General features: G+C 40.5%; 1 protein-coding gene across 1 annotated transcript in view; it reads left to right on the forward strand.

Annotated features, from left to right (window-relative positions):
* Positions 1-24,376, forward strand: part of GMDS (GDP-mannose 4,6-dehydratase) — a 361,677-nt gene that overhangs the window by 57,787 nt on the left and 279,514 nt on the right. Inside the window, exons 5-6 of the mRNA XM_048508014.1 lie at positions 19,371-19,563; positions 21,168-21,272. Of these exons, the coding sequence (XP_048363971.1) occupies positions 19,371-19,563; positions 21,168-21,272 (298 nt within the window). The remainder of the gene's footprint in view (positions 1-19,370; positions 19,564-21,167; positions 21,273-24,376) is intronic.

Genomic DNA, 24,376 nt, shown 5'->3' on the forward strand with positions numbered 1-24,376 from the left:
CCCTGTTTCCCCTAATATAAGACATCCCCGAAAAATAAGACATAGTAGAGGTTTTGCTGAAGTGCGAAATATAAGGCATCCCCCGAAAGTAAGACATAGCAAAGTTTTTGTTTGGAAGCATGCCTGACAAACAGAACACAGGAAAAATAAGACATCCCCTGAAAATAAGACATAGCACATCTTTGGGAGCAAAAATTAATATAAGACACTGTCTTATATTCGGGGAAACACGGTATCACTACTTGGCTGCCTCTCTGATACCAGATCATGTATGAATTTTAATTTCTTATGTTACACATGTTCATAGGGGGAAAAAACCCTATGTTTTGAAGTCTATACCCACTTAATGTACCTTTTGAACCTACAAGTTGCTTTGGTGACTTTGAAATTCCCCTTTAAAATATTAAAAACTTTGAGTCAAGTTTGGCTTCTTCCCCCTTGAGGGTTAAAGTAAACCAATTCCAAACGTGAACAAGCTCAAGAATACAATGCTGTTCTTGTCAGAACCTCAGTGTAGTGTACATAGTGTACATATTGAAAAAACAGCTGTTTGGTGACAGACTGCTAGCTGGGAAGTCAAAGCTGAATTAAGTGGTTAACCCACATCCCTTTGCCACTGATAAAGTGCTTTGATAAGCAAGCTATAGTGGTGAAAACTAGCAAAAGAGCCAAAAATTGTAATTCTCTAGAATGAATGTAGGTCTTGTTTGACAAAAGCAGCCTTCATCTCTTGTATACTATTCCCTGTTTTGTTTTTGCTTCTTCCTGTGTATGTGAGGATTTTCTCCCACCTCCCACCCACCCATGGAAGCAGTTCTGAATATTTCAAAGGCATACCTGGCAAAATAAACTGAACTAAAATAATGCTGAATAAAAGAATTAAAGCTTCCTCAGATAATCCCTGGTCATATATGTCTTCACTGCGTGGGGTGAGGAGAATAGGGCAGGAGAACTGAGAATTTAAGGAAGGCTCTTGTTCATATATTTCTGCCTAATTCTGTTTAAAAATAATAATAATAAACATTCTTTGTGATTAATTTCTGAGCTTCAGTGAGCACTTATTGAAATAACTCAGTGCAGCTGTTGTGCATTTTCTTCCACAAAACCCACAGTTCTTATGAACAGGACAGGTAAGTGTATCAACAGAAAAACAGCTAAATTCTAATCTTAAATAATTTTGTCTGTTTCCTTAAGTGCACTGATTTGGAAATGAGCTGAATGAAATTCCCAGGTCTTGCATTCCTAATTTAAAAAATAGCATTTGAGTTAGAATCTTTGCCTGAAACATTCTATTCAGTCACAAATCATGAAGTGCTGTACTCCATAACTAGGCATTATAAGTTGGGGGCCATGAGAACTTATGGAAAGCACCTCCCCCTCCCTCCCCCACCACAGGACCGTTGTATTATCATTGCCAAGCCTGAGTTCTGTTGGGGCAGAGATTTTTGAGTGTTGGCTGAATTGCACGTGGTTCACGGGTCCCTCGCTTGAGTGACATAGATTGGCGAGGGAGATCCTCAGCACTGGGTGCATATCAAACAGTATCCCTAATCCCCCCAAAATAACCAGAATAGCCTCTCTTCAAAAGGAATTCTCTCAGGCAACTTCAGAAGGATCTATATGTGAAAATTACACATATGCAAGTTCTGTGTGCATAGTCTATGGCTTCCATGGTGGTGGATCTGACAGATACTGTGGCCCTGTGCACTGATAAAATGAATGCATGGGAGGCTTCTGTTATATGCAAATATGTAATTTAAACTATTGTTTTTAAAGTTCTTTGTAAGCTAGTATAAAAAGTAGGAAAAAATCCCAAGAAATTTACAGTGTGGTGTATGTACTTGTAGTATTTATTTATTTATTTATTTATTTATTTATTTATTTATTTATTTATTGTTTAGTTTTATATACCACCCTATCCCCAAAGGGCTCTGGGCGGTGCACAACAAAATTAAATCATGGTACAACTAAACACAGTCAGAACTAAACAATTAAATTCCAGCACAAATAAGTTAATAGATCCCCTTTTTAAAAACAGCGGTTAATACAGATTTTAAAATGAAAACGAAGGCACCCAGCACAACCCATATTTAAAACCCTCCCTAAACAGGAAAACTGCTGGCTCCCTCAATAAAAGATGTAAACAGAGGTGAGAACAGATGAGAGAACAGATGGGGGCACCATTGAACGGCTGGTTACTCCAAAGGCCTGGTGGAACAACTCAGTCTTACAGGCCCTGCGGAATTCACCAAGGTCCCGCAGGGCCCGGACAGCTGGAGGAAGAGTGTATAGGGACATATTATGATTTCATCCTATAGAATTTCTTACCTAGGAGATCTCCTTACACCATGGTGTAGTGCCATCTATAGTCCGTGTCCATTCATCATTTAGGCACTAATCTGTGCTCACTCTTGTAGTATCAAATAATACATCATAACCTGTATATCAGCTCCCCATGTACCTTGCCAATTCGAATATTATCCGTGATACTCGGAGTTCCCTTCTTACATTCGTCTTCAGAACTGTAGGGAAACTCTGCGGTTGAATTTCTGTCTGACGATCAATACAAAGGATGCATAGAACGCATCGCGCGTAGACTGTATTCGGAAAACCTTCTTCAGTAGTATCTCTTTTTACTTCAAATTATTTTGCCATCTAATGGGTAGTTTTCTCTCTGTTACAGAACTATATGTTCCCACAATGGCTACTGCAAGAAAATCTAAAGTATTGATACAAACAAAATATACGTGGTATTTAAAAATTAATAAAATAAGAAATGCAATACATTCTGATTAAACCATTTTGTTGTAAATTGTTCTTGCATATATCATTAAAGGTAAACCATACGTTAAGATGAATTTCCAAAAATAAAAGGGTTCAATTGACTTTTTGTGTAGAAGTTGCTTATTCTTAATAGAAAGCAGCATGTGTACATCCTGCAAACTCGTTTCCTTATTTAAAGTGAGCATCCTTCCTTTACTGAGATATGCTTCCTCTTTTAATAGGGAAACTAGAGCAGGCCATTGTGAGCTTTAAAGTGCCTCCCTTCCAAGTGACCTTTGACCTACAGTACTAAATTATATTGTTCAGTCAGCTGTCTGTTTCATATTGCCACATAAGATGTCCAAGAAAATGGAAACTGAAATGAAAATGTTAAAATACCATATTTCCTATTATAACATGGAATCAATAATTCAGGAAGAGGGATATCTTTATGATGCTGTGATATGACATGATTGTAACTTGTTCAGAAGTTTTGGAGATTGCTGAGATTGACATTGTAACAGTCAACACACTAAACTAAAATAAGCATAATATTTAGATAAAATGTTTTCTTGTAAATTCAATCTTAGGCTGATTCCGCATGGGCCAAAAACAGCGGCGTGAAAACGGTGTGAAAACAGTATAAACCCTTTTACACCGTTTTAAACCCTTTTACACCATTTTAACACCATTTTCACACTGCTGTTTTTGGCCCATGCGGAATCAGCCCTAGTGATTTATGTTGATTCATCTGCTGCTATATATTCAGCAGTTTGTATACATTTGTTGGTTTAAATTGTCTGCCATATTAAGTCTGCCATATTTGATTGTTAATGTTAACTTCCAAATTTTGAAATAGATGTAAGTAGAGTAAGTATTTTTATAGTCTTATTCTTATATTTTAATCTTTTTAAAGAGATCTGTAGGTATTGAAATGTTCTTTGTTTTAATCTGTTTTAAATTGAAATTTGCTGCTTTTGTAAAATTGATTGTATGTAATAGCTGGTCAATGATCCTAATAAACTATCTGACCCAGGCAAGTATTTGGAAGGGAGACCACCAAGGAATACCAGGGTCGTGATGTGGAGGCAGGTGGTAGCAAACTACTTCTGAATGTCTCTTGCACTGAAAACCTTATGGGATCGTCAGAAGTAGCTATGACTTGATGACAAAAAAACCCTGTGGTATTCCTCCTATTTCTTATCATGACTTCTAATTAAATCCTTTCCCCTTCTTAATTTCTTCTGGATGGTTTCTAGTGTGGTCCTAAATATGCATACTCAGTAGTAATTCTCTTTTAAGTCCAACAATACGTACTCCGTACTAATTGTGCTTGGGGTTACAACCTTCATTTCTGTCAGTGTCCAAGTGAACTTAGTACAGTCCTAAGAACACTTTCTTAGCCGTAAGAAGACCCACTGAAATGACCTAAATAGTATTCTGATTAAACTTGCCTAGAATGGCACTGTCTACCTCATTGCTGAAGAATAATGGGGTACACTAAGTGTTGTCTACAGTAATTTCTGAGGTGAAGTTAAAACATTATTTCCTTTGTAATTTTAAATGGAAAATTATGAAGATTGATTTATACCCTACCTTCTCCTCCTGTAAGGAAACTTAAGGTGGGTTACATACTCCTTTCCCTTCCTCTCCCTCCAAGAGATACCTTGTGAATTTGGTAAGGCTGTGGATAACTGGCCAGATCATATACCTGCCAAGGAGATCCTGCAGCTGGTGTACCACTCTAAACTAGACAAGGGCACTACATGTCCCAGAAGATCTCTGTATTGCCAAGTAGTATTTAGGATTTAAAAGTACCCCTGCCTATAAACCTGCTCCTTTAAAGGGAGCACATCCTTGTTTTGAACAAGCTGTCTCCATGTTCCTCTCGTACTTTTAGCAGTCAACAGCACATCAGTCTTGTCTGAATAGAGCTTCAGTCTATCCACTGTCACCTACAACTACCTATCCAGAATCTACACTGTAGTTGTGTTCTTAATACATGCACTTTATTATGAGAACTGAGAGAGAATACGGCATAGTTTGATTTGATAATGTAACTTGCATAGTTTGATTTGATAATATAACTTGCAAATTAATTCGTGTTGGCAGGTTAATTTTTATTTATCTAGTTTCTGGAATCTGAATTTTTATTTTTTTAAAATAATGTTTTATGTTTATAATAGTCTATTGTTGACATTTTGGGTTTTATTATAATGTTTTATTTTATTTCAACTTTATAAAAGGAAGACAGCAAAGGAAAAAGATGGTATAGTCACTGTGGTTTTGCAACGAACACGCTAAAATATATATACAGTATAAAAACAACAGCTAAAACGCTGGACAGGAAGGTGAGAATCAACAGAACAAAAATGATAAGCAGCCAACTGTACTCAGAAGATATTGTACTATAGAAAAGCAATTTGGGTTATGTTTCATATATAATGTTTCATATATAATGCCTAAATTCTCCCATAGTTGATTCTGAAATCAGCTTCTGGAGCTGATTTCTTTCTTCCTAATATCAGACTTGTGAAAGAAAGGTCATATCCCCCAAATCTTTTATACCTAGCATAGAAAAAGCTTCCCAATATTATTACTATATGGACAAATAAAGTTTTCTTACTGAGTAAAATTGCTGGTCCATCTAATCCAGTGTTCTGTGGCTAATAGCTGCTTTCCAAAATTTAAGACAGAGATATTTCTCATCCCTGTTACATCTGGAGAATCTGGGGATTGAGTCTGAATCTTCAGCCTGCAGTACAGAAGATGAACGCTATCACTGATCATCTCTAAAGAGCGACTTTTTTGGCCAGGGCTTCGACCAGTCCTCAGATTACTGTGTAGCGCTGGGGTGAGTCTTACTGAAATTACTCGGGTTTGTACCTGTACCAATAAAGCTTTTTCAAGATTCACTGCCTTGTGTTCATTTTTGCACTCTGATTATGGCATCTCGTGGATTGGTGGCTTCAGCAGTCAGCAGATTTTTCTGCAGCATAATTGCGCTGTGGCATTAATTTGGGAGGACTGTTAAAATATTGGTTTATGGAGGTGAAAATGATCTGTGTTCTTGTCAGAAAGGTGGTTATAAATAGACTTGAAAATGGTAACAAGCTGGGCCGGCTGCTCCCCTAAGGTTCCTTTTCAAATACTTTAAAACAAATGATTCATCAAATAAGCAAGAATAAAGGAAGAAATCTGCCAATTTGTAGAATTTGACTCCTCCTAATCAGAGCAAGGCTACAGGATGTCGAGTTCCTGCCCTGTACATGATTAAAGCCAAATGCACTGTGAAATGGCTGGACCTAAGAGGAAGTGCCACACACTTCACAGTTGGGGGTAGGACAGCAGAAGAATGGAAAAGAACCCCTTTAACTTTTGTTGTTTTTCTGGCTCTCACAGATAAGCACATTTCCTGTGGTACTGGGACCTTTAAGAAACTGCATGCAGTGTACTTCAGAATTTTTAGCGCCTGGTCTTGGCAAATTTTTTTTGTCATTTTTCCTGATATTGTAGAAGATTTCTGGGTAGCCAAATATTCCTTTGACTGTGGTCACTGTATATGCCAACTTTTCAGAGTCCTGCCCACCTAACTTTTTGCAAGACATAAATTTTATGGAAATAAGCAGATTCTAATTCATTTGCCATCTGGATCATTGTGATAGCTCATAATATTGTAGAACTTTTTTTCCCCAGTGAAGATTAACAACTAATTTTCAAGTAGCCTCTTCTGTTATCTGTAGGCTCTTAAAGTTCCACATACTTCTGTAGATTTTTAGGACTCCCATCATTTTTTAATATTCTTTGAACTGTAGGCTTCAGTTTCTTTGTGGAAGGATTTTGAAGTTCATTTGTGATCTTTCCCAACTCATAGCAGCAAAGTAGGCTTGAGAAAGATGGGATAAAAGCTGGGAGAACGCTTGGAGGTGGAGGGGGACAGAATGGAGCAGTGCAGAGGAGAGTGACAAGGATGATTAGCCCTGTGAAGAAAGGTTGAGGGACTTGGGAATGTTTAGTCTGATGAAGAGGAAATTGAGGGGGGGACATGATTGCTCTCTTTAAGTATTTGTAAGGTTGTCACTTAGAGGAGGGCAGGGTGTAAATTATGAGGAGAAAGATAATGGCTGGACTTTAGGATGCAAATATTTACAGCAAGAGTTGTGCAACAATGGGATCAGCTGCCTAGGGAGCTGGTGAGCTCACTGGCAGTCTTTAAACAGCAGCTGGACCAATACTTGTCTGGGATGTTCTAGGCTGATCTGCATTGATCAGGGGGTTGGACTAAATGGTCTGTATGGCCCCTTCCAACTCTGCGATTCTAGGATTCTAGGTTTCGTGAATCCATGATACGATAGGAAATCAAGGGAAAAAACCGCTTCCCGATGGCATTGAACCCAAGGGCAAAAACCCCATGTGGAAATGACCATTATTCCTCATCTAGAATTTCCTGTATGTTATAGAATACAGGATGGCATAGTGCTTAAGAGCAGAGGACTCTAATCTGGAGAACTGGGTTCAAGTCTCAAGTCTCCTTGAGAGCATTAAACTAGCTGCACCGTTCTTTGAGTTGTGTCTTCACAGTTTGTTGATCCTTGACATCTGCCCTGTCAGCACTGGATTGGAACATTTCTATTTCAGTGTTATCATTTGTATCCTTTGATAGTATGTAACCTTTTATGATTAGCATTCCCATAAGTGGAGATTAATATATAATGTGGTAACTATACCCAATGCAGGAATTCTTGGTCAGGCTGGAGAAAATTATTTTTATGATTTGTGAATATTGGATGGGTCTTACTTTGGGAGTTCTCTGTGTGCCTTGCTATTGCTGTCAACAGTAGCTACCTATCATTATTGTTTACTATAATGCCAATCTATATATATATATAAAAATCTAAACGTATGTTTGTCCCTGATGGTCTCCCTCAGAAGCTGCTGGACGGATGGCCCCCAAATTTTTACATGACGTTTCTCCCTGTTGCAGGCAGGTAATCAGACCTTCACATTGCTGAAAGTCCATACCTGAGCCAGGTAAAACATCTTTTTCCTGGCACACCAGGCCATGAAGCTGGCTGTGTTTAACTGTCACCCTTAGAATGTTCGTTCAGCATGTCTGTGGCCTGAGGGGTTGGTATGCCTTTAGAATGTTTGCGCAGATGGCCAGAGATGAGCAGTGAAAACAGTAAATAGGTAATACTGTTAGGTAATACGAGTGGAACTGAAACACATTTACCTTTACGCGAGTGGAACTGAAACACATTTACCTTTACCTTTTACTTATAATTCATGAGATATTTGAATGAATGTTGTGAAAATAACTCATACTTATGATACCTGGAAAAACCAAAGCAGTATATCTGTTGTATATATAAAGATGAAATTTTAATATTTGCTACGTGAATTAGACTATTTTGAAATTTATTTTGTTTCAGATGGTGTGGAAACCTCATCTAGCAACCATTGTTGCTCACATGGCTTTATTTTATTCTTTAACCATTAAAACTGGAATATTGCAGTGATTGTTTAAGCTGTTGTAAACAAGCAGTGTAAGAAAAAATAATGTTTTAAAACATGAAAATGCCATTAGCACAGCTGTTGGTACCTACAGTTTAACCTCAAATTATATTTTTTACATGTGCCATTGTGTACTCATTGCTGTCTATTCATTAATAATGTACCTGATTTATATAGCATCAGAAATTACTTATAAATTGTGCATGTTCTTTGAAACAATGACAAAGTGTTTTAAATAGATTGGATTAAAACCACAGTATAATTACTTTTTACTTGGAATTTTTTTTCTTTTTCATGTTGCCAGAAAAGGTGTCTGAAAATATTACGAGATACACTAATTTTCTCTGACTCAGGGGAACTTCCCTGCTTGCTATTTTGGAATGTAAAATAATTATGTTTCTTTACATGTATCTGTAATTAAAACAGAAAACAGATGTTGGGCATTGAAATGTGTGGAAATTTTACATAACATTGTGACAAAATAAGGAAGCACTAAATCTTTATTTTTTCTATCGAGAGCTGAACTACAAAATAAAATATGCTATTTTATGTTATAACTTGTTCTAAAATATAGAAAAGACCTGTCTTTTAAATAAAAACATATTTTACATTGTAGAAACTATCGCATACATTTTCTGAATTTTAATTCTCTTGTACTCTTCACGACTGGTACATCATGTGATCCTAGTCTGGGATGCAGAAATCATAGCAATCATAATAAAGTTCATTACTATTGCTTTATTGTATGTTCAGAATTTCCAAAGCCGGACTCCTAACTGCTGGCCCTGCCCTCCTGGACCCCCACCATGCTGCTTAGCCTGACAAGGCTCAAGTGGCCAGCAGCCAGAAGACTGACCCCAGGAGCAGCCCAGGGAAAAGCCACCCTGGCCTGGGCACCTCAAAGGTCTCTGAAGCTGGCAAGCAGCCGGCAGGAGGTAGCCCTAACATACCCAGCCAGGCTTGCCACAACTGGAGTGAAGTGGACCTTTGTGGGCACTGAAGGGAGGGGCAGGGCAGGAGAAGGGCCTGGAGACTCCCAGGTCCTAAGGCTGCCTGATACTGAGCAAAGGAAAGAGCAGACAGGCAAAGGACTGAGGCTTAAGAGCACTGAAGGAGGAAGGGCAGGGCTGGGAATGAAGACCAGGGGGTGGGGAAGGTAAGAGGGGAAAGATATAAGGCCAGGGGTCCTGATGGCTGGGGAGGAGAGAAGACTGGTTTGATGGCACTGCTGCAAGAACCTTCTGAGCAGCCAGTTGGGGTCACCTCTTGGCATTGGAGAAGGCACTGGACCCTTTGTGAGCCCACAGGGTGGGCCCCACTGGCCGGGGTAAGCAAGCCACAGCAGGAGCGGGGACCTCGGGGCCCAACATGATATATCGTGGGCCATTACAGGCAGTAGTGATCAGTGTTTAAGTTGAGGCTGTCTAACTGCTCAGTTTTCCTCTCTCTTCTACTGCTGTGTTTCTAAACCAAATGTTGTTTCTAATTCTGGGTGTACCCACCTTGATTTCTTATGCTATCATAGATTTTTATTTTGCTGCTAAATGAGTTGAATGGCAATATAGATCAAAAAGATCTTTCCAAGGAAGGGTGCTCATTGTCTGCCCTCTCACCTGTTGGGATGACTGATTCTGGGAAGGAGAAGCCAAATGGCATCTTGTGCCATCCAAATGAATAGTCAGGGTCTTGCTAGATTATCTTTCCTTCTGATGGATGGGCTGATAAGAGTAGATTTTTCATTCTGTGCGCTTTAGGAATATAGTATCCACTCTTTTGCATTTGGTAAAATATGGAAATTGACCCACATTTAATGAACAAAAGGTGAAGTGACCCAATTATATTGTTGTTACAAATCTGAGCATATAATTGTTTTAAACTTCACTTGCAGTGGCTACACCACAATATGCCAATATTTTTATGACTGACCTGGGAATAGCACTTCCTCAGTCATCTGTTAACACCCCTAATTGTTTGTTTGTTTATGACATTTTCATCTTTTGGACACAAGGGAAAGAGCTCTGGTGAAATTTCTCCACACCACCATCAACTTGACCATGAACAACAACAACTACTACTACTACTACTACTACTACTACTACTACTACTACTACTATTATACACATAACAACACAGCACAAGTGTCTGGAATTCATCTCTGAATATCGAGTCCTTCCCAAGGACCTAGGATATTAGAGGTATTTGCGTAGTATATGTGCAGTTCCTAGAAGTGCTGCTTTCTGCAGCATGTGGACTGATGTTCTGTCCAAGTTTAGGCTTTCCAGATCTGTTTTCTAAAGATTTCTTGGGATTCCTCCTAGAGCAATGACTACTAGTGGGATTACTGTTGTTCTTTTTTGCCACAATTGTTCAACTTCAATTTGTAGGTCCTTGTATTTTGTGATCTTTTCCAGCTCTTTGTCCTCTACTCCTGCTAGTCAACCTGGCACAGCAAGCATCTATGATCCAAACATGTTTTTTCTCCACCACTTGTGCCATATGTCTGGGGTGTTGTGTGCCAGGTGTCTGTCTGTCTGCTTATTCCTAAAGTCCCAGAGTATTTTTTGCTTCTTCATTTTTCTGTGAAATTCTTCTCTGGCTTGTTAGCATTCGTACTCAGGTCTTGCTACAGGGTAGGCAGTACTTTTTGCAAAAGGTTCCAGTGCACCATTGCCAAGCTAGCCTCCCATTGTGACGCCTCTCGAAATAGTCAGTTTGGGCTATTTTCTTACTACAGCAGTGAATGATGTGCTCCACGGTTTCCCATCACCCTCTTTGCAGAGACGGGCACTTTGGGTCATTGTAAGGACTTTTCAGTTCGTGTCTTTATTGCATTTGTCCTTAATGCTTGGCTCCTGGGCAGCAAAGAAAATCAGGCACTTCAGTTTCCTTCTTTAGAGTTCCCTCATTCTGAGCCACTCCCATGTTTTCTTGCTTGTCAACCTTCCCTTCAATGTTCTTAAAGTACTGCCCATGGAGGTAGGCTTGTTTAGCCACTGCTCCTTTCGTGTTTTAAACTGTTGGACTCTATAATCTTTTGATTCTTTGGCTTTCTGCATCTCAAGCCTCGTGGACTCTTTCTTTCACGCTGGCTCTTGACTTTCTTGGATGTATTCTTTCAGGCCTCTTTTCTCTTCCTCTACTGATTGCTTGATGTGGAGCAGTCCTCTTCCTCCTTCTGACCTTGCTAGGTAGTAATAATAATAATAATAATAATTATTATTATTATTATTATTATTATTATTATTATTATTATTATTATTATTATTAATTCAATTTGGTATACCGCCCCATCTCCGGAGGGCTCTGGGCGGTGTACAACATCAACATAAAATACAATAACAAGAGGGGCGAGTAAATAACAACCAATAAATACTTAACATTAAGAACTCAGCCCTATAGACTCTAAAATATTAATTTAATTTAAAACAGTGATTGCTACATGAAATTGGCGTCCTACAAAACCCTAACAAGGGAAGAGGGAAGGGGGGGCACGGTGGGTCCCAAAGATGTAAAGGGACCCTCAGAGGAGAACAGAGGGGGCACAACTAGACTACATAAGAAGTGTATTTTCTAGACACCACTGTATAATTACATAATGATAGCATAAAAATACCTTATACTAAAAATTTACTTATTCCCAAGCATAATCTGTGTACCTCTAGCCACCTCCTTAAACACACCACATCTGTTTCAATCCATCAAACAGAGATTCTCACTTGCAGGATTTACCTGCAGGATTTTTGGACTTATGGTAAATCAACAGATCAGCAAAGCCAAAATGATGCTAAGGGATAACCTGCTGCAAGATGGGCCCAAACAAAAAAGCAGAATACCACTGACAGTCATATACAGCACTTAGCTCAAACCAGTTCAACACATGGACAACGATACTACCCTATCCCAGGCATTGGGAGGCAAGCCTTTTCTTGCCCACAGACAGCCTCCTAACCTTAAACAACTTCTAACCCACAACAATGTCCTTTCTATTATGGACATGGACTCTGAGACCAAGCCCTCCAACAAACCAAGATGCCAGCTCTGTATCCATATTCACTCTGGGAGCACAATCACCAGACCTAGCAACAGCAGCCATACCAACTCAGCTTCATTCATTTGTTCATTTTCCAATGTTATATAAGCCACCAGTTCTTCCTCGTCACAGCCTTTGTGCTGTCATATTAGTGGGATGTGCAGCTGGACAGAGCTATCTTTGAAATATTCTAAAGATTTAGCCCAGACATTGTTAATAGGAGTGTTGTGACACCAGTAGCACATACAACAGAATTGGAGGTCTTTGAAGAGATAAGCCTTAAACACAACATCTTTTGTACGTATAAATTTTAGTGCATGTGCAAAATCAGTTTGCATGTGTTTCTAGGCATTTTAAATATTGCCATTTTGTGACTTTATTGCTGTATTTTATATGTTATTACTGGTCATCACTTTCAACTTTGTATAGAAAAGAGGCTATTTCAGGAAACAGGAAACTGTGCATTGGTCAGTACTGTATCATCATACCCAGTAAATATTATTATAACTGTGGCCAACATTAGCCACCTAAAACCATACCATGTGATTTAAATTATAAACAAACCTCCCATTACTTAGATTTTTTAAAAAAACTACAGTGCTGTGGTATGTAACCCTCAAGTTCTCAGTTGGCTTTTTTTCACAATTGCATCATTATGTGCCTCTAGTTTTCTGGCTTTAAAAAAAACATACAACATTTCTATTGTTAATATTTAGAGATTTTTCTAAAAATCTGGGAGTTTCCCCAAGGTTGCAGAAACATCCCACCTGTATGTCTCCATTGTACAGCTTTTGACCCAGATGCTACAGCTGGGTTCAGAATTTCCTATATATTTTTATATGAGACTGTGATGAGTTTATATATCATGTGTAGCTCATATATGTAATTAATAGTTCATGTTATCATACAAGTTATGTATGAGTGGCATACATGTGAGTGCTTTCCATGTCATGATATACATGGGAACAGAACAAAATTTTCAAAGTGCTAAAAGTTGGGAAGTTGGATGGGTGTGTTCTTTATAATGAGTGATGAAATCAATGTGGCCAAAGTAAATAATTATTTTGAAAGAAAGGGAAACAAGTGTGGAACCAAGAGAGAGAGAGAGAGAGAGAGAAAAGAAAACAACCGAAACAAGGAATATCTGACTAATGACCTTCTGCTGAAAATAACATGTATCTACAATTTATGTATGTACTTTGTTGATGGTATTGATAGGACAGTATAGAAAATTCAGTGGGCTAGAAAGAAAGTCTAAAAAATAAAGAAAAATAAAATAATTTGGTATTTCACACTTCACGATTGACGACGAAGTTCGTATAAAGATCTTTGAACTAATATTTTTCTTTGGTCCTTTGGAAAATTATAAGAATTCAATTTTTGAAAAAAAAAATAATACAGAAGAAATGACTGTTGAAGTAATGCGGGCATAATCATAATTATGACTTTGGTTTGTTTAACTGGAGGGTACATTTACCTAATGGACTTTATTTAACTGAATTTCTTCATTCAGACAACTTTCAAACTAAATGATTATCTACTTCATTCCACATTCTATTTATGAGTTTGTTTATATCACAGGTGTCAAACTCACGGCCCTGCAGATATTGTGGACTACAGTTCCCATCATCCCCTGTCAGCATCATGCTGGCAGGGGATGATGGGAACTGTAGTTTATAACATCTGGAGGGCAGCGAGTTCGACACCTATGGTTTGTATTGTCTTTTTGCTACATCCTGACAAACTTTCGTGAGGTAGCTACTAGTTGCCAAGCCAAATAACATGCTCATTCAGGGATACTGTTTGGCAGGTAAGTTGTCCTTATTTACTAGGCTTGCAGATCTCTCTAAAAAAAACCCCATAAAACATCAGAACTTAACACTGCCGGGATGGAGGTGGGACATCTGCCTCAAGCTCCTGTTTCTCAATGCTACACAGAGTGACATTGAGGAGAAAAATAAAAAGATGTGATGTAACTTCTGGAGCATACCTTGGTTTTGTCATAGAGTTACCAACAATTTCTAGCTGATATTATTTCTAGTGGAGTTGCCAGTGAGTCGGTTCCCCCCCCCCCCCGGGGTCCCTGCCTCCTCACATCTTATGCTTATTGGTACTACAGAGGGATCATATTAGGGTCATTTTCATAGTATGTTATTATAGCTTCTGTTACACAGTCTGAAAATTTCACATTCAGAATGTGCAGGACAGGTATTTTTTATCATTTTAAACAATTTTTTAAATGTATGGATTGGATTTAAATATATAGTACCTTTCTACTTGGATTCATTTAGCCATAGGCATAAAATTAATAACAAAATGTTAAAAAGGGAATTTTGACAATCGTTTTTACCCCCTCCCACATTTTATTCCTGGCGATTGATTCCCATGACTCCTATAAAGGAAAATGAATTGAATATCCTTTTACAGCTCCCTTGTTAAAGTTCTCTGGTGACTCTGCAAGGCTCCCCTTTTGGGCTTTTAAAAAAATAATGCTTAAAGCTTTTAGTGCAGCTGGATTCACTGCCTAAGAAAACTTACTGTGTCACTAATAATTAAACCTACAGCATTTCAAATAATAAATCCTTTCCTGGCTGCAGTGCAGATTTGTGTTTGTGTGTATGAGATCAATCAAGTAAATAGGCTTTTTTGAATATTCTGCTGTTAAAATATTTCTGTAACTTTAGCTGTAATAGTTAACAGTTTGCACTAAAATATAAACTCTTTGTCCCTAATCATTTTGACAGTTACTCAGTTCCGTCAAATAAAATACAAAGGGTTGGGAATGTAAGAAAATGTAAGCAATTATAATCCAAATTTGGTCACGATCATTTCCATTGGATTCAGTTAGATTGCTCCACATATACTGACTGAATTTGTGACAAGTCCTGAAAGCTCAAAGCCTAGAATATTACTCTTCCTCTTTTTCCTTAATTTCTCCCCCACACTAATATTTTTTATTTTATTGATTTATTTATTTCTTCAATTTATATACCGCCCGATCCCCGAAGGGTTCCGGGCGGTGATTTTATTACTACTAAGAAACTTGCATATTCTTTTATGAAAGATTTTCTATAGTTGAGAGATTAATCGTACAAGGTAATGGGTAATTTTTTTGTTGGCCATTGTCCTACATCTAATATAGCTATATGAACAATTCCATTTCCTAAAGTACAACAGAAACTCCACGTAAACATGCTACAACCCTGCTAGAAATTTTTACTAGCATCCAGTTGAACTATTGTTTTCGTAGGACATGGTTGTCATCTGTTGATCTCTTCTGATGTCATTAAGAAATTGACAAGAACAGGTTTGGAGGCTATAGTCTTGGCATTATGTGCATGATGATATCACTTTGGGGCAAAACAGGAAGAAATAGGTAGTTCTAGGAATCTCCAAAAACTCTATGGTAAAATTCCTGGAGCTACTATTGTGGCTTCTGTGTTTTCCCTGGAGGTGGCATCATCACACTCATGATGCATGTGGGTTTTTTAAAAAATATACTGTTAGTGCCATTTGGAGTGGCAGTTGGCAACAGGAGTTCAGGGTAGGGGATTCCCGGCCCAAATCCCTTTAATTGCTCTTGGGTTGACTGATCTGATGTCACTGAGTGCTGAATTCTGAAGAAGGAGCCAGTACAAGCATTTTCAGACATGCTAAATAATGCACATTCAATACACTTGATCAGGGAAGGGGAAGGTGGAAAAGACCTGCTGCTACAAGCTGTTTCTCTTTGTGGGAGTTTAACCTATTGTTTTACAAAGAAATACACGGAGAAAGAACCTTGGGAAAGGAATTGGAGTTATTCAGCATTTGTAAGATCTAACAGGGCAATGCTTACAATTGATTCAGTCAAGATGGGCTCCTAGTCCTTACTTGAAGAAATGTCTGAGTTCTCAGGTTCTTTCTTGGCCTGTGTTCATTTTCTTGTTGAGATTTTTCAACTTGATATTCAAATAAGATGGATGATACTATAGGACCTCTTACATACAATTATGAGCTGTTCTACTCAGCTACAGCCCTTACTGTGAAAAGCTGGACACATAGCCTAGGCCCTCTGTGGTTTCTGGTTGTGATGATTCTACATTCTTGAAACAAGTATTTGCAATGCTTTTGAATCCAGCAACCTCAATAATGGACTTGCAAAATGCAATACCTCAATAATGGACTTGCAAAATGCAAATAGTATTTTGAATAGTTTTGTGTCTGCATATTTGTAGCTGTTCCATAGTCACTGCTGATACACACTCACAATTTCCCCACTTACTGGGATTGCATATGTCCAGGTCATGTTTGTTGCATAATGTAAAATCGAGTGTGTGAGAGTGCGCTTTTTTTGCACTTCCTCAGAGGTGTTCCTCCCATTGGGCAAAGTGAGCAGTTGCCCAGGGTGCCCCCTTGTGGTGGGCGCAAAAAATGCAGGTTCGTTTGTGGGATTGTTTTGTATTTTCAGTGTTTTTTCCATTTTAGGCATGCAGGGGACGCAGTTTTTAGGCTAGCAGCACCAAAATTTCAGGGATTTTTCAGGAGACTATCCTGATGATATCACCCAGGTTTGGTGAGGTTTGGTGTAGGGAGTCCAAAGTTATGGGCTCCCAAAGGGAGTGCCCCATCCCCCATTGTTTCCAATGGGAGCTAATAGGAGATGGGGGCTACACCTTTGAGGGGGCTACACCCTGAACCAAACTTCACCAAACCTGGGTGGCATCATCAGTAGGGTCTCACGAAGATACTCTGAAATTTTGGTGCTACTATCTTAATAATCGCACCCCTGACAGAAGGCACCCCCTGCTGTGTTCAGATTTGTGAGTTGGGGCATGTTCTATAATGTGATGGTGACTTTGAAACAACCTGGTGGAAAAAATCATTGTTTGGTCATGGTGGGGGAGGGTGGCCACCCATGGGGGGGCATCAAACTCAGGTTTTGCCCAGGGCTCCAGTTTGCCTAGGTACACCACTGCACCTTCTTATTGTATTGTATTTATCTTTGTACTTATTTCCCGCCCGTCCCTAAAGTCCCCAGTTGATGGGATTTACCGTGTTGGTGCATATGTGAAATGTATTATATGAAAATACAAAAGGCGCAAGGCTGGAACACTGGAGAGAAAAGCTGTGGAGCTGTGCCCCCCCCCCCCCCCGGACTGAGAAAACGAAAAGAAACATGTCTTCTGTCAGTTGTTTTTCTTTCGGGCATATTGGGCAAATGGATGGGAGAGGGAGCAGCTATAACAAAGCAGCGTTAACACACATGTGCAAAGTATTTGCCATCAACATCTGAATAGTGAGTCAGCTTGGCAAAGTAAATAAACCACACAGCTTTCCCCTTCCAAAATATGGAGAGGTCAGAATTGAAGCACCTGTTTTTTATTTTATTGAGTTTTTAAAACAGAAAGGTAAGAATGAGGGGGATGCAAGGAGAGATGGTTCATGACCAAAATGTCTGTGATCTAGTTTTGCGTCTTTGTAAAGCAAACCGTTTTTCAGAGCTTGGCGGTTCTGTTCACAACTTGTTCTGCCTAGGTCTTGCAATTGAATTGTGATCCAAAGTCATTGGGTGTTGTGATTGGGCATGCCTGGTTTCTGGGCAGGGAACAGACAATTCCTTCACATCTGGACATTTCCCCCTACAGCTATTGCAGAATGGGCTGTTTTAATAAAAAACATTTCTCAGGAAGTCTGATTCATGCTTCCTTTTTTTCCTGATAAGACACTTGTGCCTTTACCAGCTGTAAACTAGGTAGGAATTCAGTAAAAGTAAAAGTTTTCTGTCATTGAAAAGTAATGATCTTAAAAGCTTCAGTTGCTGTGACTTTTTAGCAGCCATACGTCAGATGTTAAAGAGTTCTTCCTGGGGAAGATGTAAGAAAATGTGTAAGTGGAGTGATAGGCCTTCAGAAAAGTGGTTATAGTAAAAAAAAGTTACATCAAGTAAAATGCTGACTGTCTTGGGTCATATTTCAAAATCATTTTGCTGTATAACATTATTACAGCCCCATCTAGGGAAGGGTGGGGGGGGGGTAAAGTGGCTCCTGGAACTGGTGCAGGGGCTGGTCCACCCATCCCTGTGCCATAAGTGGCAGCTACGGCAGCAGGGAGGGCAAACACGGAGACAGACAGGCATTGCAGAGCTCCACACGCCAGACCCAAAAGAGCCTGCAGAGCTGTGTCAGTCTTAAGGAGTATACTGGCATGACTGGGGGTGGGCTAGGCGTATTCCCAGTGGAGCTGGCCTTAGTCAGCTTCCACCAGGCTTTTTGCCCAAGAATGCTCCTGGTGCAGGCCTCCAACTTATGCCACTCTTTGGAGAAAGGGGTTTCTACTGGAGGCGGAAGGACATCTTGATGGGTGGTTTCCAACCCGTTCTCAGGGAGGCAGGATGTAGAATTTCGTCACTTCCTGTGAACTGCTTGGACCGCCCATTCAGCTCCAGTTTACTGTCCTGCCTTGACAGGGAGAGCAGCATCTTTACCATTCTCTGCAAGTTTTTCCTTATTATTGTCATTCTTAACTTTTCCCTGTTTTCTGTCTGTGGCTTTCGCTCTACCTTCCCTCAATCCTCTCCTCTCCTCTCCTCCCCGACTCATCTCTCTCTCCCCATCCTCTGCGGATGGGGGCTTTTCAGGCAGCCAGGGACTTTCTGGTTTTTGCTGCCTTCCGGCCCTGCCCTCTGGAGGTGATGTGTCCTGTAAGGAGACTCAAAGGGGCTTACAATCTCCTTTCCCTTCCCCCCTCACAACAAACACCCTGTGAGGTGGGTAGGTCTGAAAGAGCACCGAAGAGCTGTGATTAGCCCAAGGTCACCCAGCTGGCATGTGTTGGAGTACACAAGCTAATCCGGTTCACCAGATAAGCCTCCATAGTTCAAGTGGCAGAGCAGGGAATCAAACTTGGTTTTCCAGATTAGAGTGCACCTGCTGTTACCACACTGGCTCTGAAAGTCTCTTATTTAATGTGAATGAAATATATATATTTTTTGCACAGCCAGCATTATAAAGGAGCCTGTTGGAAATCTCAACTGTCACATTTTCCAAAGTGCCTACTTTTTGTCTGTTTCCATTCTTTTCAGATATCTTTTGATTTAGCAGAATATACAGCTGACGTAGATGGAATTGGTACTTTACGTCTCTTAGATGCTATCAAGACCTGTGGTCTTATTACCTCTGTGAAGTTCTACCAAGCCTCAACTAGTGAACTTTTTGGAAAAGTGCAAGAAATACCACAAAAAGAGACTACTCCTTTTTATCCCAGATCACCATATGGTAAGTACACGGAGTTCTCTTCTGTTACAAGCTTGCATTAAGTGGTCTATGATTAATATTATTATGCCAAAGTTTTGAACCAATTTGGAAGTTTTAAGATCATAGGTTTTTCTTTGCATTGTTTTTATCCTGCTCCTTCCAAATAATTGGGTCATTGTAAACTAGTGGAGAACAAAGCCAAGGTGAACACTGCGGCGATTCTCCATTTTTTCTATTCTAAAGGGCATCAGTTTGTTCCCGCTGCACTGAGAATCTTTAATGCTAAGATCACCCCTCAGTTATTATACGGAGCTCCAATATGGATCATCCAAATTAAGTCATCCTTCGAGTCTGCACAGTCATATTTCTTACGAAGAATTCTGGGGTTGCCCAGGTGTGTCTCATATGCCACCTTATGTAGAGAAACTGGGCAAAATAACATGGAACTGATGGCATGGACAAGAGCTTTCAGATACTGGTCTTGAATTCATAGGGTACCCCATGTCCCTAGGTAAATATGCCACTGCTCATTTCAGTGCTCTGCCTAGCACCATGACATTTGGCAGATATAATAATATCCCCTATGTCTATGAGAATAGGCTATGCTAGTGTAAAATGGCTGTGGTTGAGACTGTCCAACATGTACTTTTAGAGTGCCCTATCTATGATTCCCCTCGCTCCATCTATATCCATCCCTTAACAGAGAGGTCAAATATTGACATGTCATCTATTATGAATTTTCTAGTCAATGGTTCTTGTGATCTTATTTGTGAAAACGTTGCGAGCTTTCTGAAACATTACCTGGCCAAGCGTAATTATTTTTTTACAAAATAGTCATGGTTAATTTATCTCTCATCGTGTTATAGATATAGGGTTACTCAATGTATTTTTTTACATATTTAACAGGTTCAGTTAATGGATAATTTTTTTTTTAAAATACTGTAATTTATAATGCCAATAGAGGTTTCTGTCTGTCAAATAACTGGGGGCAGGTCATCAAAAGGCACCCTTGTTTAGCAGAAGTTTGGGGGACAGGGACCTAAGGGACTCTGTCAATGATGATGTGAGGTTACCTCCAGGGAAAATGTGGAAGTACTGTCATCACGCCTCTCTAGGCATCTCTGGAAGCTCTATGTTAAAACCATAGAGTTGCCAACAATTCCTAGAGAGTGAACTGAAATCACTTCCAGATTTGCGCTGGCAGTGATTTTTCACTGCTGCTGACCAGGTGGTTTTGGGGGGAGGGGTTACATTTTTTTCTCCTATTGCCTGTAGAAGTGACCACAGGAACCACAGCCAGTGTTGATAGTTCCCCCCTTCCCCAGTGAGAAAAATATAGCCTTACCTTGAAAGTATATTTCACACATTTTAGCTGTGTATGTATTTTTAAAAAATCTATCCTGAGTGTGAACTCAACCAAGCCTGTGAGAGGAAATGAAAGAAGTCCCAGAATGCTTGCTAGCAAGAACAGCTGCTGCTTCCTTCATATCTCTTTCCTGTACTGATATTGCTTAAAAAGAAAATGTGATATGCAGTGACCAAATGACCAAATAATAAGAGTTTCTTTGAACATGTGTGTGTTTATGAGATCACGTATGTTACAGTAACTGAAATTATTATTTCAGGGGCAGCCAAACTGTATGCTTATTGGATTGTAGTCAACTTCAGGGAGGCCTACAATCTCTTCGCTGTGAATGGTATTCTCTTCAACCATGAAAGTCCCAGGAGAGGTTAGAAAAATATTTGAATATTTGCAATTTTTCCTTGTTGTAAGGCTGAACAGAAATGCATGTATATCTTCTCGCAAGTTACGTTCAGTGTGCCAGAGAAAATGCCTTGTCCTACCTGAGCCTGCCCCTCAGTCAAGATAATCAGAAACCAGAGGATATGCAGCCTCACTTCATAGACTAGCACCTGTAAAAGAGTGTTTTCTGTAATGGTGCCAAACTCTGGAACACCTTTGTTCTACTGGAGGCGGAGACCATCTTGCGTGGGTTTCTGATCCTCCCGGCAGTTAGACAGGAATTCCAAACTTAACCGTTACACTTCCTGTCCCAGCTCCGCCTCTAATCACCTCAGTATTGTTCCTGCCTAGTTAGGAAAGGTATCTCCAAACTTGAGCTCCACACAGTTTTCGGTATTTGTCTGTTTGTTTTTTCTGTGTTTAATGTCCAAGGACTGTGTGTGCATTGTTTTGTCTGTGTGGGTGACATTTAGACGCTTAGTTACCCCCCCCCCCGCCCACTCAGACTGCGGTGAGAGTTAGGCAGTTGATTTAACTGCCATTACAAGATGGCATCCAGAGGCTTTTCTCCTCCCCGCCAATTCTGCCGATCTTCGGCTAAAGGGACTCGGGCCACTTCCAAGCAAGGGGACATAGTGGCTGGCGCAAATAGCACTGACTTTGATGCTGGAGGTCCCCAGGCACCCGCATCAGCGGCCAGCAGAGGGACAGCACCTGCTCAGCCAAAGAGAAGGAAATTTGACGATGAGCAGCATCAGGCCACTCACAAGCATACTAGCTCCCAGAGTGAGCCTGTAGAGGTCTCCCCTGAATCTCTGAGGGAATCAGCATTACAAGCGGACACTGGAGACAGGCAAGAGTGTTCCGCGATGGGGGAGGTGGGGCTGATCAGAGTGCCAAAGGTTCGCCACCACGGACTTAGACATATTACTAATGACGGCGAGAGGCATGGCTGCCGCAGTGGTAAACAGACGTAACAGTTGGCTATGTTCATGGTCGGTAGACCCACACTCCAGAGTGATAGTTTCAAATTATTCTTTTCAAGGTGACAAATTGTTTGGAAAAGAATTAGACCAGGTGCTGATTGAGTCTAAAGATAAAAAGAAATTCATGCCCAAATTCGAAAGAGCTGAAAGAACGTTTTATCAGAGGCCGACTTTTTGCACGCAACACATCATTCCTAGATTTCAAAAAGACACGAACAGACCTAATTGGCGCCCCCAGAATTCTTTCAGAGGTCGTGGTTCCTTTCACAACAGAGGCCAACAGGGAAAGCCTAACAAGTTCAACAAACCTGATCGAAATCAAAACCAATGACTTCCCTCAGATACCGGTGGGGGAACGCCTGCACTTCTTTCAAAAGGCGTGGCAGGGCGACCATGTCGACGCGTGGACAAAAGTCATATCCACCGGGTACACTATAGAACTTTTCCCCAACCAATCCCCTGCTTTCTTCTGTCCCCACTCAATTTGGACACCGAAAAGGGATGCCGAAATCAAGCTGCCATCAATCACCTATTACAGATCTGGGCAATTCAGTTAGTCCCAGAACAAGACAGATTGCAGGGTGTATACTCGCACTTTTTCACTGTTCCCAAGAGGAATGGGGATTGGAGATCGATCCTCAATCTCCGTTACATCAATCAATTCATCAGATTGAGGCACTTTCGGATGGAATCGCTACGCACAATATCGGAATCTATTTGGCCTGTGCGATTTCATGGCATCTCTCAACCTGCAGGAAGCATACCTGCATATTGCCATTCATCCAGCACATCGCCAACTCCTCAGATTTGCAGCAGGGGACAACCATTATCAGTTTCAAGCACTTCCATTTGGCTTGGCGACAGCCCCCAGAGTGCTTTCAATGGTATTATTGGCCCCAATAACTCTTCTACGCAAAAGAGGTATACACGTCTATCCCTATTTAGATGATCTCCTGGTTTGAGCACGCTCCAAACAACAAGCAAAGAGAGATGTGGAACAGACCATTCAGGTACTTCAACTCCATGAATTTCTGGTGAATCTGGACAAGAGTCATCTAACACCAACTCAACAACTGGAGCACCTGGGGGGCCATCATTTCATCAACAAAGACATTGCTATTTCTACCACGGGAGAAGATATTGAACATACGATGGACCACGGCGGTCATCACAGCCATGCACTGTTCAATTCTGACGCTTGCCAACCTGCTGGGGAAGTTTATTGCTGCCATGGACATGGTGCAATGGGCCCGCTTCCATGTGCGGCCACTTCAGAAGTTCCTCAGACCATTTCAGTTCCAGATTATGAACAAGACAGATCGGCATGTACACATTCCAGTACACCTCAAGTCCAGTCTGAAATGGTGGACTATTCAACGAAATCTGGACCAAGGGAAAGTATTTCTGGTAAAAGAATACCTGCAGATTTTCACGGACGCCAGCCTCAGTGGCTGGGTGCAACTCTGAACAAACTGTACGTACAGCGTGGTTGGTCGGATCAAGAGGCAACACTACCGATCAATCCGCTGGAGATCAAAGCAATCTCCCTTGCACTCCAGGGCTTCCAGGAGGAAATTACACATTGGCATGTACACACGGACAACATCTCTGCGAAGGGGTACGTCAACCATCAGGGGGGTCCAGGTCGACACAACTTCACCACGAGACAACCAGAATTTTGGTGTGGGCAGAGAAGCACTTACTTTCTCTGAGAGCAACACACATTCAGGGCAAACTCAACATCCAGGCCGATTGGTTAAGAAGGTCTCAGGTACTAGAGACAGAATGGGTTCTCAATCAACAAGTCTTCCAACTCATCACTGCACGATTCGGCCTTCCAACAACGGACCTGTTTGCAACAGACAACAACAAACAAACACCTGTATTTCTCTGCAGACATTATCATCCGAGAGCATTTGCCATAAATGCGATAACCCACCGGGGCTACTATATGCGTTCCCTCCTTTTCTGCTTCTACCACAACTGCTCAGAAGAATTGTGCTGGATCACGCAGAGGTGATCCTAGTAGCTCCACAATGGCCCAGGCAGCCTTGGTTTTCCACAGTACAGGAGATGGCGGTGGGGAATGCCTTCTTACTTCCTC

The sequence above is a fragment of the Sphaerodactylus townsendi genome, linkage group LG09 (assembly GCF_021028975.2).
Source record: "Sphaerodactylus townsendi isolate TG3544 linkage group LG09, MPM_Stown_v2.3, whole genome shotgun sequence".
NCBI lineage: Eukaryota > Metazoa > Chordata > Lepidosauria > Squamata > Sphaerodactylidae > Sphaerodactylus > Sphaerodactylus townsendi.